The sequence below is a fragment of the Taudactylus pleione genome, unplaced genomic scaffold, assembly GCF_031769625.1.
Source record: "Taudactylus pleione unplaced genomic scaffold, aTauple2 ptg000423l, whole genome shotgun sequence".
In the NCBI taxonomy this organism is placed as follows: Eukaryota; Metazoa; Chordata; class Amphibia; order Anura; family Myobatrachidae; genus Taudactylus; species Taudactylus pleione.
This window is the reverse complement of record NW_028284825.1, coordinates 785,192-805,513: the sequence shown is the minus strand read 5'-3', so window position 1 is coordinate 805,513 and position 20,322 is coordinate 785,192. Positions and strand designations below refer to the sequence as shown.

The following is a 20,322-nucleotide window of genomic DNA, read 5'->3' as shown; positions in this document are numbered from 1 at the left end:
CCCAATCACTACAATATACGGGTTATAAGAACCACCTTGTATATACTTAATTTTCATGAAATTCTTTTAAAAAATTTTCTCTCAACATGTGACTATATTGAAAATAAATACCAAATCTTATAATGTAATATTAATTGTCTACATCTCCTATTAGGATTCTAAGAGCCTTTCTAGGAATTTCTCCCTATCAAGTGATGAAAAAAAAGCTTATACTACTGAGTGTTCTAACCAGTTCCAAATTATTGAGTATTAATTCAGACCAGTTCCATTTTTGGTATGTACTTTTACTATGTGTCTGTTGTCGGTAGCCATTGTTAAACCTTTGATTGGATAAACTTCCGTTACATGAACCTTCTCTTCTGTCTTCATGTTGTATAAATATTAATTTGATTACTGTACATGACTATGTATATATCTATTATATACTGTAAATATGCAATTGTATTTATCACCATATGTTCAGTTTTTTAAAGTATTTACCCCTGAAGAAGTCCTGTATGTAGATGAAATGCTTAAGGTCATCACTTTGAAACACCTGCACCTATCACATGATAGGTCCACCTAAGAGCTCACACCCATAAGGGTGTAAATGACAGATATCATCTATACTTCATTACTGTGGAAGGTTACTAAAAGTTATTTTATGCTATGTAGATATTGATTTGTATTGTAAATTGTTTTATATATTTTTACCTCTGTTAATATATCAAGAATAAAATATTCAGGTATAAGAATTATGGGCTGCCACAGGGCTTTTATTTTATGAATAATACCCAAAACATAAACAAATGGTGATTTGAAGAGTAACTAGAAGGTTGTGTTTGACCAACAGTTAATATTGCAATAAATCCCCCTAAGTGGTGGTGGAAATTTCTCCTATTCAATTAATATTCAAAGTTGTAGCACACCAAAGGTACCCCATATAATTTAAATATATGTTAAAATAGGACATTGTACAAACCATTTACTGAATATATATATATATATATATATATATATATATATGTATATATATATATATACATACTCATATATGGGTGTGATGTGTGTGTTCATATCCATTTCTGTTAATGTCTGCTGGATTTCTGCTCCATATCCTTGTTGCCAGGGGTACCATACAATTCCCAGAAATAAGGGGTGCTCTCTCCAGGTTTGAAGTAGGCAAAAAATCTTTATTCCAACATCATAGGGTACAATTAGTTACCTTGACAAAGATCCATAGGGGGATTGTAATGCCAATAAACTAATTGTGCGCTATGATGCTGGAATAAAGATAAAGAAAATTGCCTACTTGAGTGCGCCCCTTATTTCTGAGAATTGTATATATATATATATATATATATATATATATATATAAAACTGCACGAAAATGTTGTCACACTGTAAGTGGAAACGCAGTGTATTCGTAAAATATAAAATATATTGTCACACTGTAAGTGGAAACGCAGTATATTAGTAAAAATATTGTGACTGTAAGTGGAAAACGCAGTATATTCAGAAAAAATATTGTTCCACTGTAAGAGGAAATGCAGTGTATTTGTAAAAATATTGTAACACTGTAAGTGGAAAACACAGTGTATTTGTAAAAAATATTGTGACACTGTCAGTGGTAGAGCAGAGTGTTATTCTTTTCTAATTCATAAAAAATCTTGTGACACTAAGTGGTAGCGCAGTGTGTTATTCTGTATTTATTTATAAAAAAAATTAGAGTTATGGTATAACATACCTCAGTTAACTCTTTTTCTTCGAGGTCCATAGACTCCATAGGATCTACCTTGGGGTATGTAGTGGAAACGACCCATTGCACCAAACAGCTTCCAGCTTTGAAGCTCCCAGCATGCACTGGTCCTCCTCCCTATATACCCCACCCTCTGCCACAGGCATTCAGTTTGTAAACAAATGGCAAGAGGCGAAAAGTGGAGAAGGAAGTACATCGCACACAAGAAACACTCAACATACAAAGAGGGAATCAGTGATACAAAAAAAGCAAAAGAACAGATCCCAACTGAAACCAGGTGCATCAGGGTGGTTGCCCTGTGGACCCTATTGAACTTGATGAAAAAAGAGTTAACTGAGGTATGTTATACCATAACTCAAATGTTCTTCTTCAGGGTCCATAGGGTCCACAAGATCTACCTTGGGGATGTCCTAAAGTAGTTCCATTAAGGGTGGGGACACTCCTGCACAGAGAGGAGAATCTGCCACCCAAAGGAAGCATTCTGGGAGGCAAAAGTATAAAATGCATATAATTTGATAAAAGTATTGACAGAAGACCAAGTGGCTGCATTGCACAGCTGTTCAGTCGAGGTGCCATGTCTAACCAAGCATGACAGGCTCACAGAGTAGAATGTACTGTCACATTGTTTGGGACAGGGAGATCAGCCTGTGTATAGACCTGAGAAATAGTCATATGCAGCCAGCAAGCCAAAATCTGTTTGTTTGCTGGCCAGCCTCATTTGTGAAACCCATAGAACACAGAGCAAATCTGATTTCCTGATGGAGCTTGTACGATCCATGTAAATATGAAGGGCTCGAACAACATCCAGGGAAGCTTCACCTGTAGACAGGTCTGAATACTGAAAGGCCTGAACTACAACCTTCTCATCTATATGGAAATGGGAAACCACCTTAAGAAGATAACCCGCCTTAATATGGAGGACAGCTCTATCTTGATGAAAAATCAAATATGGAGAGCGACATGACAGAGCTGCTAAGTCAGAAACTCTTCAAGGCAATAGCGAGGAGAAAAAGTGTCTTCGCTGTCAACCATCTTACGTCCATCATATCCAAAGGTTTAAAGTGAGCCATCTGCAATGCCCTGAGAACCAAAGTCAAATCTCATGGTGCCACCGAGGGGAAAAATGAAGGTTGCAGCCAGAAAATACCCTGCAGGAATGTTCTAACATAAGGCAGATGGGCAATTCTGAATTGGAACTGACAATGCAGAAACCTGAACTCTCAAGGTAGCCAGGTGAAGATCTAAGTTTAATCCCACCTGAAGAAAAGCAAGTATTCACGCGACCTTGAAGATCTTAGGGCCACATTATCTGTGAGAACACCAAAGAAAAAAATGAATTACAAATTATGTAATAGATTGCGGGTGGAAGCAGGCTTCCTTGCCCTCAGCATTGTCTGAATCAAAGAGGCCAAAAAACCTTTGGCCTTGAAGACAGCAGACTCAACAGCCATGCTGTTAAAGCCAGCCGAGGTAAATCCTGATATAGGCAGGGAGCCTGCACTAGCAGATCGGTCCATAGAGTCACCAAAAGTGGACTGTCTATGGTAGTGGTTCCCAAACTGTGTGCCGTGGCACCATGGAGTGCCTCGGGACACTTGCAGGGGTGCCTCAAGTTTGTGGTCCAGCATCAAATCAAATTATTTATTGTCAATGTTATGTAAATATGTGAACAAACAGAAGTGCAAATCAGTCCTCCACTACATAACTGAACCTAAGCATGACAGGCAAGCACAATTTACTTCACTTTACAGTTTTACATTTTTTTCTGACTTTCTCAAGAGCAAAGCTAAACTTAGGGGTGCTGTGAAAACAATGCTGATACTTTAGGGTGCCATGATTCAAAAAAGTTTGGGAACCACTGGTCTATGGATAGACATGTCAGGTCGGAGAACCAATGCCTCCTGGGCCAGGTAGGGGCTATTAGTATTATCCAGCCACCTTCCTGCTTGAACTTTCTGATGACCCTTGGGAGGAGGGAGATTGAAGGAAATAGGTATGCTAACCTGAATTCCCATCTCACTGCTAGAGCATCCACGAAGGTGGCTGAGGGGTCCCTTGTTCTGGATCTGTACAATGTAGTTGTGATGTTATGCCATTAGGTCTATGTCCAGTACTCCCCACTTGTCCACCAGGAGTTGAAAGACATCTGGATGAAGAGCCCATTCTCCAGCTTGTATGACCTGGTGATTCAGAAAATCTGCTTTCCAGTAGAGATTACCTGGGATGATTATTGCAGAGATTGCCTGAAGATGGCATTCTGCCCACAGCAGAATTTCTGTCACTTCCCTCATGGCTGCCAGACTTTGTGTGCCTCCTTGATGGTTTATGTAGGCCACTGCTGTCATGTTGTCAGACTGGACCTGGACAGGCCTGCCCTGTAGGAGGTCCTGCACCAGTATGAGCACTCTATGCACTGCACGAACCTCCAAGATATTTATTGGTAGGAGACTTTCCTGAACCATCCATCTTGAACCTCCCCAATTGTCCACCAATGCTTAGTAGGTGGGGGGATGATATAACAATTACTGGGGCTGGTATATGATAGATAATGCTGTCACCCTGATTTGGATCTTAATCAATCAGATTGGTATAATAAGCGTTGTATGCTCACCATATGTTGAGAGTCCAATGATATGGGAGCAGCTCTAATATGCGATAGCAAGCTAGATGGATTCCCATGTTGGGGAACCTATGTGTGAGAGAAGGAAATGTTCTCTGTGCGGCTGTGATCCTCCAGTATAACAAACCGGTTTGAGGCTGCGGTCTAGTGGATCTTCTGATGTAATTGGTCCGCTTGTGGCTAGTAGTCAGTCAAATAGTCCAGCATGACAGAAGGGCACAAGAGGTGTAATCACAATACCTCATGCTGTGCAGCTGTCTGTGATGATATTGCTGTGTAGCCCAGTCTATGTTGTAGGTAGCTCCGATAGACTGGAAATAGAGTGACAATGTATGACGCGAGGAGCTATAGATGGTGACATACTCTGACTAGAGTGAGCAGTAGAATAAACCCAACAGGAATTCATGGGGGGCATAAATATAGAAGGATGCAACTGCTGTGAATACATCATAGAATGAGGAAATACTGCAGCCGGAGCCCATGCTTCTGCGATTTTGTCCACTAAGTGTGATAAAACCTGATACCACCCGGGTGGCTCTAGCGCTGGAGCCCTAGATGTACTGGATTGAACAGATAACTGTTTACAACAGTGGCTACACAATCAATCCTGGTTAACATCCTTCTCAGACAGGCCTGCCAGACAAGACACACATGAGCTTAGTACTAACATATCATCCTTCTCACCTACACCTTTAGACATGACAAATGTATAATTGCAATGTGACCCCTTATCAATGAAACCCCCCACATCCTCAGGGATGAGGAGAAACACAGTGATAGGTATAACTGACAGTGTGGAAATAAAAGGGGTGTACAAATACAGCAGCTAGCTTTAAAGTCACATACAATGCATAAATATGCACAATTGCTATTGGACTTTTTATCAACTGACCAGCCCTGCAGGGGTAATGGAAGTGTACAGAGTGCTATTTACCAGACCCAAAGGAGAGGTATACAGGGAGACAGACAAACCTCTGAGACCAACAGCTACCGCAGTACACATGCAAATGCAATCTGTGAGCATCTCACCATGAGGTGGGCAAATATAGCAAACCAGATGCTGAAATCCATACCAGAAGTAGCGACTGGGTTGGGGAGGTGCAATTTTGGTGGCATGAGTACGCTGGCAGAGTCATAGTAGTAGACACTTACTAGTGCGCTCTAGTGCATCTACTACCCATCCCTGGCAACAGACAATAAGGACCTGGCCGCCTTAGTGAGGAAACATCACACAAGGCTTTCACCCGCAGCTGCACCCGATATGTCTCCTACATCGGATGCCAGGACTGCTGCGCACTTACCTGTCATCTCCATGCCTGACTGCAGTCCAACACAGAGGCACGAGTTAAGCCACACTGAGACACGCTGAAAAACTCAGGGCATATAGCGGTACTGGTGTTTTGCTGCGGCAGAGGTAGTAGGAGTTGCAGTGCCTGCGTCATTAATGGTGCCTGGTACGGCTAAACTCAGTAGTTAAAAAAACTTAAATAAATCATAAAAGAAAAAACCCAGGGGCTGCCTAAGCAGTCCTGCTGTACAACAGGTGCACCTTGCCACACCAAACAAAAAAACGAAATGCCTGTGGCTGAAGGCGGGGTATCGTTTCCACTACACACCCAAACTTAGATCCTGTGGACTTTATGGACCCTGAAGAAGAAATCTTGTGACACTGTCAGTGGAAACTCCACAATTTTACAATTTCATAACAAAAAGTTAGCAATAAAAAAATGCACGCCGACTACAAGACCACAACAAAGTGCTAAATTATGTACATAATATATTAAACATAATGACATCACAAACTCCTCAGCTAAGATTCACATAAACATATTTTAAAAATGTGAAATTAGAGGATATGGTTTAAAAAATTAAATAAGCAGCTAAAACTGCATTCTCTGATATAGTGTCCCTATTCCCTACCCATGGCCCCTCTACCTGAATTTCAGTGAGTCAGAGGGGCAACTCCATGCAACCGTATTCCATAGTGCAGCTGCTCCTCCTGTAGCCCAGGTCAGAAGATGTGTAGGTGATGTGTTGATATGGACTAAAATGGAGCTCACATCCATTAAAGTGGGCAATGAATTCCCAATCTAACAGGGAGCGCAGCTATAATTTATACACAACACAGGATGGGATGAAGATATAGGCTTGGGTGCTTGTAAAATAATCTGGGGTGATATTATAGGCTGGGGTGATGGTATAGGCTGGGGTAATTATATAAACTGGGCTTATAGGCTGGGGTTATGCCTGGGCATAAGACCAGAAACACAATTGTGAAGGCATCTGAACCAGTTGTAAAGCCAAAATTAGTAGAGATAGAGACCTTAACCATCTAGGAACCTCCACCCTGTTACATCATCTGCAGTGATGTACATTATGATCAATGATCTACATCATAACATCCTCTGTAATTTTTGCACATAATTGACAGTAAAGGTCTTTCTCGTAGAATTTGTAGCTCTGCTGCTGCTGCTACTACTACTACTACTAGTACTACTACTACTACTACTATTATTACTACTGTTACTAATACTGCTATTATTACTACTGTTACTACTATTATTACTACTGTAACTACTACTACTGCCTCCACTATTACTACTACTACTACTGCTGCTACTACTACTACTGCTGCTACTACTACTATTATTATTACTATTACTACTATTGTTACTACTGTTTCTACTACTGCTACCACTATTACTACTACTACTGCTACTACTGCTGCTACTACTACTATTATTGTTACAACTACTATTATTATTACTACTACTACTATTGTTTATACTGTTACTACTACTACTGCTACCACTATTACTACTACTAATGCTGCTGCTGCTACTACTATTATTATTAATACTACTATTGTTACTACTGTTACTACTGCAACCACTGTTACTACTACTACTTCTACTGCTGCTAATTATACTACTATTATTATTACTACTACTATTATTACAACTGTTACTACTACTACTACTACTACTACTACCACTATTACTACTACTACTGCTGCTACTACTGCTGCTACTACTACTACTACTACTACTATTTCATATTTTCCACATTTTGGGGAAGTAGCCTCATAGGTCGATCACTGATAAGGTTCCTGGCTGTACTGAAAACTCTTTCTGAGTATACACTGGAGGGTGGGCAGCTCAAGTAAAGCAAAGCCAGTTTGTGCAAGGGCCTCCAAATTACCTTTTCTTCCTGCCAGTAGTCAAATGGACTGTCTGACATGCCTATTTGGATGCTATCATTAGAATGTTTTAAATAGTCCTCAACCATTCTTTGAATGTGACCGTACCAGATGGAGTCATGGCAGAGGTCTCATTAATTGTAGGAAATTCTGACCTGACCAGATGTCAAAAGTTAACACTTGGTTGTGTTGGATAATCTGAATCACCAGTGGGTGTTTTGAAAGTTTAGTTTTTTTCTTGGCAGATGCACTTGCTGGAGAAACTGAAGGAGAAGCTATCGCTGCATCACGTGTCAATTGAGCTGACAATTTGCTTATCAACAGCTCTTCAGATCTGTGTACATTGCGAAAAAAGAAACAATGTCTTCATCCCTTCTGGGATGAAAATCCACTCACAGCAGCATGCATGGCGCTCAAGGATTCTCAAGACATACCATAAGACTTAAATGTTAAATCTTAATTCTTGCATTTGCTCTGTTCTGCTTATCCACATATCTGTGCTTGTTAAGTGGACAGTGGGTACAACGGCAGTTTGGAGGCCACTAACTATGTTTTTTAATGTCCATGTACAGGTTGGGAAATGCTTTTCAAGAATCTTTGCAAAGGATTATTTAACAGTCAATTGTTTCCGAAAGCACTCTTCCTAGTCCCCTTCTTGGATGAAAATCCACTCCCAGCAGCAGAAGCAGGCATGGCGCTCAAGGATTCTTCTGGGCAAGGACTGATGTGAATGAATAAAATATTTTTTGTAAATGCTTCCCCTCTTCCCCTCCCCTTCTCCCTCATAAAATTTACTTTGGAATTTACAAAAATAAGTTAACTTTATAACCAATCAATACTTCCTGTCCCTGCCTTCAACTACATACACACTCCAACTCCCTCAGGCCTCTTGAATAATAAAAACATTTGTTTCCTGATGTGCCATGTTGAAAGTTGAACTACCACGTGTTTGTGACACCCACTGTTGCTGCTTAGCTTAGTCAGCCAGCTGGCTTAGTGCAACTTGTGGGCCTAAACTGAATGAAAACAATATTGTGAGCTGTAAGGTGGTCAAAATTGACTGGGAATGAGTGGAAATTAATGTTATTGTGGTTAATAATACTGTAGGAACAAACAAAAGCCCATATTATGTGATTTTAGCTGTTTTTATAATTTAAAAAAAAAAAAATACAGATCCAAAACCCAAAAACAAAACACGCAAAGGTTGGTTTTGGCAAAACCAATCCAGATGTAAAACACAAGGAGAAACAGATCCAAAACCTAAACCAAAATATGGGGGTCAGCACACATCTCTAATATGTACATATATAATTACACTAGAGAAGAGCAATTCAGTTTTACTTAGTTATGTTCGGATTTTAAAAAATGGCAACATATTGGCTATTCAGCTGTCATGTGTTTCAGATAGCCAATTAGATAAATCCAAACTTGTGCTAATTTTGTGAAAAGAACCAAGTCAAAACTGAACTGCTCATCTCTAATATATACATGCACATACTGTACATATATACATACAACAAACCCACAAATGCGCTAGTGTTTACATATAATAAATAATAATAATTGATTAACTGTATACAATCTGCTTCACTTGTAAGATTTTTGCCAGCAAATAGAATTAAAAAATAAACATAGAACAACAAGAAACATAGTGTAGCATATAATGCAACTATTTATGGTCATAGGCTAAGCATTGTGCATACTTTTAACCTAATATTTATATGTTGGTCTCAATAAAGATCCACTCAGGGGTGACAAAAGTCAGGATATAATCCTCTCATAAAACGGGAAGTAGTCAGGAAGCCGACGGATGAAATCCCAACAGCCGGCTTCCCGACTATCTTATCCTGTCAAGGAACAAGTGACAGGTGTCAAAATCCCGACATCTGTCATTAGACCTATGCCAGGAGCCTGACACCCAGATTACTGAGCAAAGGTAAACCATGGGGGGTAAGGTTAGGGGCCCCCGGGGGGACTTAGGGTTAGGCAACCCCCCTGGTGGTTGGCATTAGGCTAAGGGAAGGTGGGGTTAGGGTTAGGCACCCCTGGGGGGAGGTTAGGGTTAGGCACCCCCCTGGGAGACTTAGGCCTAGGCTGCAGGGAAGGTGGGTTAGATTTAGGAATTTAAAGGGGGGTTAGGATTAGGAACTTGGAGGGAAGGTTAGGGTTAGGCACCCCTAAAGGAGGGTTGGGGGGGGTAAATTTTTTTTAGTTATACTTAACTTTTGTAGCTTTGGGATTTTCACTCAATGCTGCCGGTGGTAAATCATACTGATTCCACTAAAACACCTTTTCATCCACTTTTAAAGGTTTCCAAATTTAGAATACAGACCAGTTTTTTTCCACAGTAATGTTTATTGAAGTTTAAAGAAACATATATATGGGGAAACACATAAGGGAGTAAAATCCTGATAACATTTTAAAGAACTGAAGCATAACAGTTCTACCATAAATCAAATTACACAGCAATAAACCTTTGGAAGAAATTGAGACCTTTCTCCTCCTGACAAACACTCCATTTGAACCATTTCATAAGGAGAGATGAGGCAGATGTAGAATATTTACAGTCAGCAGTTTTAAAATAGTTATATCAGATAAAAGAAGCACTATATGAACTAAAATAAAATAAAATAAGATAAAATGTGAATGGATAAAGTACCAGCAGAGGTGAGCCAAACAAACAACACTCAATACATACAATGTCACAATAGATGTTTAAAGCGCTTTCTGTGAAGGGTTAATAGTCCTGGAAATCAGTGGTACCCGTGACTGTGCGGCGGTATAGACAGGGTGTTAGAACTAACCCTACCTTTCCCTATGCTCCTCCGTGCAGGGTTAGCTTGGTCCGGGCTGCTGCTGTCCAGTCAGCTGTTCGTCTGCTCCGTTTGCCATTAGTGGAGTACATGGTGCGTCGGGGCAGCATCCTTCTGTAGTGTTCCTGTGACCATTTGTAAGCCGGCCACCGCTTTCCTGTGGAGTTCAATTACAGCGCTCACTGGCTGGTGACGTCAATCGGGTTGTGGACACCAACGCGTTTCATCCTTTGGGACTTTGTCAAGGTGCTTCAGGATTGCACTTCTCCTTTTAACCTGTTGTTAACAAGCTGATTGGCTTGTGTGTTATGTCAATCAAACAAGCCTTCTAGCTGGATATAGGAAAAAGGGGACTGAATTATTGCCAAGTGTGCACATCCTTGGATGTGTGTATGCTATAAAATATCTTTAATTAATGCAAATATTAAAAATGGTAAGAATGTTGGTTAAAAATAAATGGTATTTCTACAATAAAAAGTCTTAGAAATAAAATATAACCCTTAACAGATCACTAGTAAACACATTTATGTTACTTTGTCAGTAGAATGTTTCTTGTTAATACACCTCATGCTGGATTGTGTCAAATGTTGCAAAATAGTGGGACAATGTTTATAAATAAGTAAAATATTGGGTATTAGAATAAAAATCTAAATAAAAATGAATGAAAAATAAAACTAAAAATAAAAGTAAAGTGAAATATATATAAATATGTATAATGCTGTTCACTCCATATGTATAGATTACATAAGATTTTGGTCATAGTCTCAGAAAAGCTCCTAAGTCGAAGTCTATATTTAGTCCTTTTGGGTGTAATGTTCCAATTTTATAGATCCATTCTGTTTCGGACCTTGACATTTTTTCCAAATACTGACCACCTCACCAATCTTTCATTATTTTCCTGATTGCCATGAACTTCATTCCTTTAGGATTTTTCTGGTGGTGTGTCAAGAAGTGGTTGGACACACTGTGTGTTGTTACCCCTTTCTGTATATTATAAATATGTTCCCCAATTCTTGTTTTAAACTTCCGTATTGTGCGGCCCACATACTGGAGTCCGCATGGACATTCCAGTAGGTAAACCACACCTTCCGTGTGGCAGCTCAAACTTTGTTTGATGGTGAATTTCTTATTACGAACCCTTTCTGATATTGTATAGAATCATGTCTGTTTGGAGGTATACAGCTTCCTGTAAGCAGATTTTGCAATGTTTGTGCTTTTTTATATACAATTTTAGGCTTAGTTGTTATTATACTTTTTAGTTCTGGATCAAGTTCTAATACGTGCCAGTGTTTCTTCAAACTTGTTTCTAGTACTTTGGTGTAGCTGTTATATTGCGTAATGAACAGAGTTTTAGATGGACTTAGTTCTTTTTCTTTTTTATATGATAGCATGTCTTCCCTTCTGAGTTTTTCAACTTTTTTAAAACCGTCATTAATATTTTTCTCTGATAAGTTTCTTTCCAGAAATCTTTTTTTGAGGTAATTGCTTTGTTCTTTAAAGGTTTCGTTATCTGTACAGTTCCTTTTAATTCTTTGAAATTGTCCTCCTGGGATGTTGCCAATCCATTTAGGATGGTGGTTGCTGGAGGACAGGAGATAATTATTACAATCCACTTTCTTGAAGAATGTTCGTGTCTGGAGTGTGTTATTCTTTATATAATTTTCCAGGTCCAAAAACTGGATAACATGTTTGCTGTAATTGTGGGTGAATACTTGGTTAAGTGAATTGTTATTAATGTAAGTCAGGAACTCCATAAGTAATGGTTCTTCTCCCTCCCAGATGAAGATAATGTCATCTATGAATCTTTTCCAAATTATTAAATGTTTTGAAAAGGGATTGTTGTTCCATATATGATCATCCTCCCACTTTGCAACAAAAAGATTTGCATAGCTTGGTGCAAATCGACTGCCCATTGCGGTTCCGGTCACTTGTTTAAAGAAATGGTCCTGGTACCAAAAGTAGTTATGGTCCAATATGAATTCCATACTACTCATTAGGAAATGTATTTGCTGATTCAGAAGGTTTTACATGCAGTTTAAATAATGATATGTATGTGCGCAACCATCTGCATGGCAAATACAAGTGTACAAAGATTTGACATCACAGGTGACCATGGTGTAAGATTCTTTCCATGTGATGCTATTCAGATGTTGAAGTACTGACGTGGTGTCTTTGATGTAGCTTCTTTGTTGTACAACTAGAGGTTGTAGAAAAATGTCCACATAGCCTGAAAGGTTCGAGGTTAGCGATTGTATGCTGGATACTATGGGCCTCCCCGGTGGTTTGAGTGGATCCTTGTGTATTTTGGGGAGTTGGTAGAACACTGGTGTTCTTGGTGCATTGACATTCAAATAATCATATTCTTTTTAATTTAAAATGTCCAAATCTAGACCCTCTTTCAGGTGTTCTTCTAGTTCTCTCTGGTATGTTTCCAGAGGGTCTTTTGCTAGTTTTGTGTATGTTGTATCTTCTGATAACAGTCTTTCTGTTTCTGCCAAATAGTTTTTGTTATCGATGATCACCAATCCTCCACCCTTGTCTGCTGCTTTTATAATGATTTCTTTATTCTTTTTAAGTTCTTCAAGGGCTTTGGTTTCTCCTTTGTTTAGTTTCATTTTGATGTGCGGTTACTCCAGGATATTTTCAGTGTCCTTTTCTACTTTTTTTTGGAAGGTTTCTAATGCTGATCCCTTCAAAAAACTTGGAAAAAAGTTGCTTGAAGGCTTTAGGTCTGTATGCTTTATGTTCTGTTCACTATTTCCTTGTGCTATGTGCGTTTTAATCATGGGATTTCTTTGGAAATATTTCTTTAGGCAAATCTTCCTCATAAACTTATGAAGATCAATATACATCTCGAATTTGTTCGGTAAGGATTAAGGTGCAAATTTCAATCCTTTTTGTAGAAGGTTTTGTTGATCGTTGAAAAGTGACATGGAGCTCAAATTAAATATTCCACCATGATTGATACCTATTGTAGAGGTGGTTGCATTAGTCATAGCATTAAAAGATTTTGTTAAACCTCTTCCTCTACTTCCTCTTCTATTCTGTTTTTTCGAAGCTTCTTTCCTTGTGGATTCATATTTGGACTGTCTATGTCGTCCAGAAGTTCTAAAAAATCATCCATTGAATTGTATTGAGATCTTTTCTTAAGCTGGAATTATCTGGAATTAAATTATGTACATCCAATTGTGTGATTCTTTGTCTGAGTAGAGATGCTTCTTGTTCATTTTCTTTTAATGCCTCCTACCTTCCAACCTCAAAGGATTTCTGTGCTGATTGCTGTTTGTAGGTCCTTTGATAGCTGGTGGACTGATTGTGATTAGGGTAGCTAAAATTGACTTTGTTGTAGGGTATCTCTACTCAGACAAAGAATCACACAATGGATGATTTTTTAGAACTTTTGGACGACATAGACAGTCCAAATACGAATCCACAAGGAAAGAAGCTTCGAAAAAACAGAATAGAAGAGGAAGTAGAGGAAGAGGTTTAACAAAATCTTCTAATGTTTCGACTAATGCAACCACTACTACAATAGGTATCAATCAGGGTGGAATATTTAATTTGAGCTCCATGTCACTTTCCAACGATAAACAAAACCTTCTACAAAAAGGATTGAAATTTGCACGCCAATCCTTACCGAACAAATTCGAGATGTATATTGATCTTCATAAGTTTATGAGGAAGATTTGCCTAAAGAAATATTTCCAAAGAAATCCCATGATTAAAACACACATAGCACAAGGAAATAGTGAACAGAACATAAAGCATACAGACCTAAAGTCTTCAAGCAACTTTTTTCCTAGTTTTTTGAAGGGCTCAGCATTAGAAACCTTCCAAAAATTAGTAGAAAAGGACATTGAAAATATCCCGGAGAAACCGCACATCAAAATGAATCTAAACAAAGGAGAAGCCAAAGCCCTGGAAGAACTTAAAAAGAATAAAGAAATCATTATAAAAGCAGCAGACAAGGGTGGAGGATTGGTGATCATGGATAAGAAAAATTATTTGGCAGAAACAGAGAGACTGTTATCAGAAGATACAACATACACAAAACTAGCAAAAGACCCTCTGGAAACATACCAGAGAGAACTAGAAGAACACCTGAAAGAGGGTCTAGATTTGGGCATTTTAAATAAAAAAGAATATGATTATTTGAATATCAACGCACCAAGAACACCAGTGTTCTACCAACTCCCCAAAATACACAAGGATCCACTCAACCCACTGGGGAGGCCCATAGTATCTGGCATACAATCGCTAACCTCGAACCTTTCAGGCTATGTGGAAATTTTTCTACAACCACTAGTTGTACAACAAAGAAGCTACATCAAAGACACCACGTCAGTACTTCAACATCTGAATAGCATCACATGGAAAGAATCTTACACCATGGTCACCTGTGATGTCAAATCTTTGTACACTTGTATTCGCCATGCAGATGGTTGCGCACATACATATCATTATTTAAACTGCATGTCAAACCTTCCGAATCAGCAAATAAATTTCCTAATGAGTAGTATGGAATTCATATTGGACCATAACTACTTTTTGTACCAGGACCAATTCTTTAAACAAGTGACCGGAACCGCAATGGGCAGTCGATTTGCACCAAGCTATGCAAATCTTTTTGTCGCAAAGTGGGAGGATGATCATATATGGAACAACAATCCCTTTTCAAAACATTTAATAATTTGGAAAAGATTCATAAATGACATTATCTTCATCAGGGAGGGAGAAGAACCATTACTTATGGAGTTCCTGACTTACATTAATAACAATTCACTTAACCTAGTATTCACCCACAATTACAGCAAACATGTTATCCAGTTTTTGGACCTGATAATTTATATAAAGAATAACATACTCCAGACACGAACATTCTTCAAGAAAGTGGATTGTAATAATTATCTCCTGTCCTCCAGCAACCACCATCCTAAATGGATTGGCAACATCCCAGGAGGACAATTTCAAAGAATTAAAAGGAACTGTACAGATAACGAAACCTTTAAAGAACAAAGCAATTTCCTCAAAAAAAGATTTCTGGAAAGAAACTACTCAGAGAAAAATATTAATGACGGTTTTAAAAAAGTTGAAAAACTCAGAAGGGAAGACATGCTATCATATAAAAAAGAAAAAGAACTAAGTCCATCTAAAACTCTGTTCATTACGCAATATAACAGCTACACCAAAGGACTAGAAACAAGTTTGAAGAAACACTGGCACGTATTAGAACTTGATCCAGAACTAAAAAGTATAATAACAACTAAGCCTAAAATTGTATATAAAAAAGCACAAACATTGCAAAATCTGCTTACAGGAAGCTGTATACATCCAAACAGACAAGATTCTAAACAATATCAGAAAGGGTTCAGCCACTGTCTAAACTGCAAAGCATGCAAAGAAACAGGAAGCAAGTCCACGAAACCTATTGCAGAATTTTGCTCGAACACCAGTAATAAGAAATTCACCATCAAACAAAGTTTGAGCTGCCACACAGAAGGTGTAGTTTACCTACTGGAATGTCCATGCGAACTCCAGTATGTGGGCCGCACAGTAAGGAAGTCTAAAACAAGAATTGGGGAACATATTTATAATATACAGAAAGGGGTAACAACACACAGTGTGTCCAACCACTTCTTGACACATCACCAGAAAAATCCTAAAGGAATGAAGTTCATGGCAATCAGGAAAATAATGAAAGATTGGCGAGGTGGTCAGTATTTGGAAAAAATGTCAAGGTCCGAAACAGAATGGATCTATAAAATTGGAACATTACACCCAAAAGGACTAAATATAGACTTTGACTTAGGAGCATTTCTGAGACTATGACCAAAATCTTATGTAATCTATATGTATGGAGGGCACAGCATTATACATATTTATATATATTTGTTTCACTTTATTTTTATTTTTACATTCATTTTTATTTAAAACATTGTCCCACTATTTTGCAACATTTGACACAATCCAGCATGAGGTGTATTAACAAGAAACATTCTACTGACAAGGTAACATAAATGTGTTTGCTAGCGATCTGTTAAGGGTTCTATTTTATTTCAAAGATTTTTTATTGTAGAAATACCATTTATTTTTAACCAGCATTGTTACCATTTTTAATATTTGCATTAATTAAAGATATTTTATAGCATGCACACATCCAAGGATGTGCACACTTGGCAATAATTCAGCCCCCTTTTTCCTATATCCAGCTAGAAGGCTTGTTTGATTGACATAACACACAAGCCAATCAGCTTGTTAACAACAGGTTAAAAGGAGAAGTGCAATCCTGAAGCACCTTGACAAAGTCCCAAAGGATGAAACGCGTTGGTGTCCACAACCCGATTGACGTCACCAGCCAGTGAGCGCGGTAATTGAACTCCACAGGAAAGCGGTGGCTGGCTTACAAATGGTCACAGGAACACTACAGAAGGACACTGCCCCGACACACTGTGTACTCCACTAACGGCAAACGGAGCAGACGAACAGCTGACTGGACAGCAGCCGCCCGGACCAAGCTAACCCTGCATGGAGGAGCATAGGGAAAGGTAGGGTTTGTACTAACACCCTGTCTATACCGCCGCACAGTCACGGGTACCACTGATTTCCAGGACTATTAACCCTTCACAGAAAGCGCTTTAAACATCTATTGTGACATTGTATGTATTGAGTGTTGTTTGTTTGGCTCACCTCTGCTGGTACTTTATCCATTCACATTTTATCTTATTTTATTTTATTTTAGTTCATATAGTGCTTCTTTTATCTGATATAACTGTTAATTGGCCAGGTGTCTGACCATTTATAAGAAAGCTGCTAATTATAAACACATCCAGGAGCGCATGATCATCATTTAAGCAGTTTTAAAACCACAATGCTTTTGGATCTCATTTTCTATAACCAATATTTTGGGCACAGATGTGGTCTTCCACAGGTGTGCTATGGAGGCCTTAATTGCAATTTTAATGTGACCCATAAGATATCTATCTCTCATCGACAGGTCACCAGGATAAAAGTGTGGCAGGGTGGTGAAAGGGTCCATAGGTAGTGGTGTGCCTGACACTTTATGAATCATGACAAACAATTCCTCCCACAGAGACCTCAGAAGTGGGCAAGTCGAGAAAATATGGAGGATATTGTCCATAGAGCCACAGTTTGAAAGAGATAAATGTTATGTTGCCTATTAGGGGTAAAGTATGCTCTATGTATGAAATCATTTTTGAGTGATTGATACAATGGGACACCTTAAAACAAGAATGAAAGTCTCTTGTAGCTTATATTATCTTCTATCAATAAGAGTTATTTCAATGTTTTTCACAGCCAGCTATGCACAAATACCCAACTTAGATTTTCAATCAGTAGGCGTTTTGTTTATAACAAGCTTATAAGTCTGTATCGTATTCCCAGTGCTTTTCTTCCATGTCCGCTTGCTGACTAGCATTCACTTTCCTGTACAGCATAACAAATCAGAGGAGATTGCTTATTTAGCAACTGGTGTTCACTTTGATACACAGCCTTGCAAACTCCAGAAAGTCTCTTATATCTTATGTCCACTTTAGCTTCACCTATGTTCTAAGCCTTTCAACAAGAATATTGCTTATAACAAGCTTACAGTATTTATATAGCAGTCACAATAATTTCCTTCTCTGTCTACGTAGCAAATACTCTTTTCTACCCTGCTCACAGTGCCATCCCAAAGCTGCCCTACTCCAGTTCCAGCTACCATTGCAGTACCTTTCAGCTGTTTCCCCTATCTTAATAAAAAAATAAATAAACCTAAACTTTCATCTTTCTTGACTAAGCCCCTAACCTCAGTCTATTTCTTCATAGCTATTACATACTTAGGACCTGATTCAGACCTGCTCACTAGGATGTGATTTCTCATAACTGGCCGATAATTGCATTCTGCGCATGCGTATGCATCACAATGTACGTGTGCCAACCACTGCATTAGATTGGGAAGCGGTCGCTCGCCCAGCAAAGACAGCCCAGTTGACAGAAGAGGCCATTTGTGGGTGCCAAAGGGGCAGGGCACTAGAAATGGGGGAGAGGCGGAGCTATGAATGCAGGCTTGCCTGTGTGTTTCAACGCCGTTTCAGAGGTGTGCATGATTAACAGGCAGCCTCATTGTACGAGTCACCTAGTTGTATTTCACACTGAAGTGATCGCAGTGCTTGCGGCCAGGTATAGTCAACCTCAAGCGCTGCAAGCACATCCGATGGTGCTCGATGTACCAATGTTTTCATGCACTTCCAGGAGATGACGTGCACAAGTAGGCATCTTATGAATGGCTGGTGGGCGTCTTCATACACAAAGTGATCACTCGCCAAGACATAGTGGGCGTGCTAATGCCTTGCCGTGTGTTCGCCTACCTTGCTGGGCATGCACTGGAAGCATACGCTGGAGCATCTAGCTGATCTAGCCGATCGCATCTAGCAAGCGGCTCTGAATCAGGCCCTTAGTCTTACCTTATCAGGATCATTCGCATGTTGTAACATCAAGTGCTGTTATATAATTGCTGAGTATTATAGTTTAAGTTGTTAGGATAAGGGTTTACATTTTGAACATAAATCGTTGAATGTATGTCTTATAATTGCTGTGCATTATTGTTTGAATTGTTAAATAAGGTTTGCATTGTGCAAATGCAATCGCTGCATCATGTATGATTGAGAATCGCTGTATATCGTAGTAAATGTAGTAAAGTATGGGTCAGATTCAGTTCCCTAACACAGCCCCTCTCATAAATGCCCCATCCCCTGTCTGCTTTGTGCTCCCTAGTTTCACTGTCCCAGTTTGTCTGGCCATTTGGCCAAGCAACTTTAAGCCCCCTCTGCTGCATTTAATAGGAAGTAGGTACAACTCCCCACCATTCTGTTTCTCTAAACTTTTCCATAAAAACAACCAGCCTAATTTGAACTCAGGTAATGTTAGTTACATTACATTGGTCCGGCAAGTCTCATCCATTATACACTTTATAACAAAACTGAGCCCTCCTGACCAGGGAAATTGCTTCAGGCCAGCATTCAGTTTGTTCATTCACCAAACATGTGCCCAGGGCCGCAACTAGGGGGGGCTGGAGGTTCACGTTCACCGGTGCACCGCTGCACCTGGCGCCGGTGTCCTCCAGCCCGGCGCTGCACAGATGCTCCAAGCCAGACGCCCGCTGAGATGTTATTACCAGCGGGCGTTATTACCAGTGGGCGTTCTCTGCAGCGACGCGGTGTAGCCGGAGCTGGAGGCTGGAGTTCTCTCTTGAACTCCAGCTTCCGGCTCTCCCCACGGGCACTATGGGAGAGACATCATGATGTCTCCCCCATAGTTCCGAGGAGCAGCCGGGCGGACCGGATGCAGGAGCAGGGTTCAAGGTAAGTATTTTTTTTTAATAAGCTGCACTACAGGGGCATTATTATGGGGGTATGGACATTACCACAGGGGCATTACTATGGGGGCATGGCCAATACAGGGGCATTACTATTGGGGCATGGGCACTACAGGGGCATTACCAGAGGCACTACAATGGGGGCATGAGCACTACAGGGGCATTACTGTATGGGTACTCCAGGGGCATTACTATGGGACCATGGACACTACAGGGGCATTACAATGGAGGCATTGGGAATTACAGGTGCATTTCTGTATGGGCACTACAGGGGTATTACTATGGGGGCATGGGAATTACTTCGAGAGCATGGGCACTACAGGGGCATTATTATGGGGGTATGGGCATTTCCACAGGGACATTACTATGGTGGCATGGGCAATACAGGGGCATTACTGTATAGGCACTACAGGGGCATTACTAATGGGGCATAAGCACTACACAGGCATTACCACAGGTACATTACTGTGGGGGCACTACAGGGGCATTACTATAGGAGCATGGGCACTAAAGGGGCATTGCTATGAAAACATGAGCTTTACAGGGGCATTACCACAAGGGCATTAACATGGGAGCATG

At 39.7% G+C, this 20,322-nt stretch overlaps 1 protein-coding gene across 1 annotated transcript in view; it reads right to left on the bottom strand.

The window, feature by feature from the left end:
- Positions 1–12,283, bottom strand: part of LOC148506143 (uncharacterized) — a 177,807-nt gene extending 165,524 nt beyond the window's left edge. The window contains 2 exon segments of the mRNA XM_088447194.1: positions 2,466–2,605; positions 11,623–12,283. Of these exon segments, the coding sequence (XP_088303320.1) occupies positions 2,466–2,605; positions 11,623–12,283 (801 nt within the window).
- Positions 12,284–20,322: the final 8,039 nt, after the last annotated feature.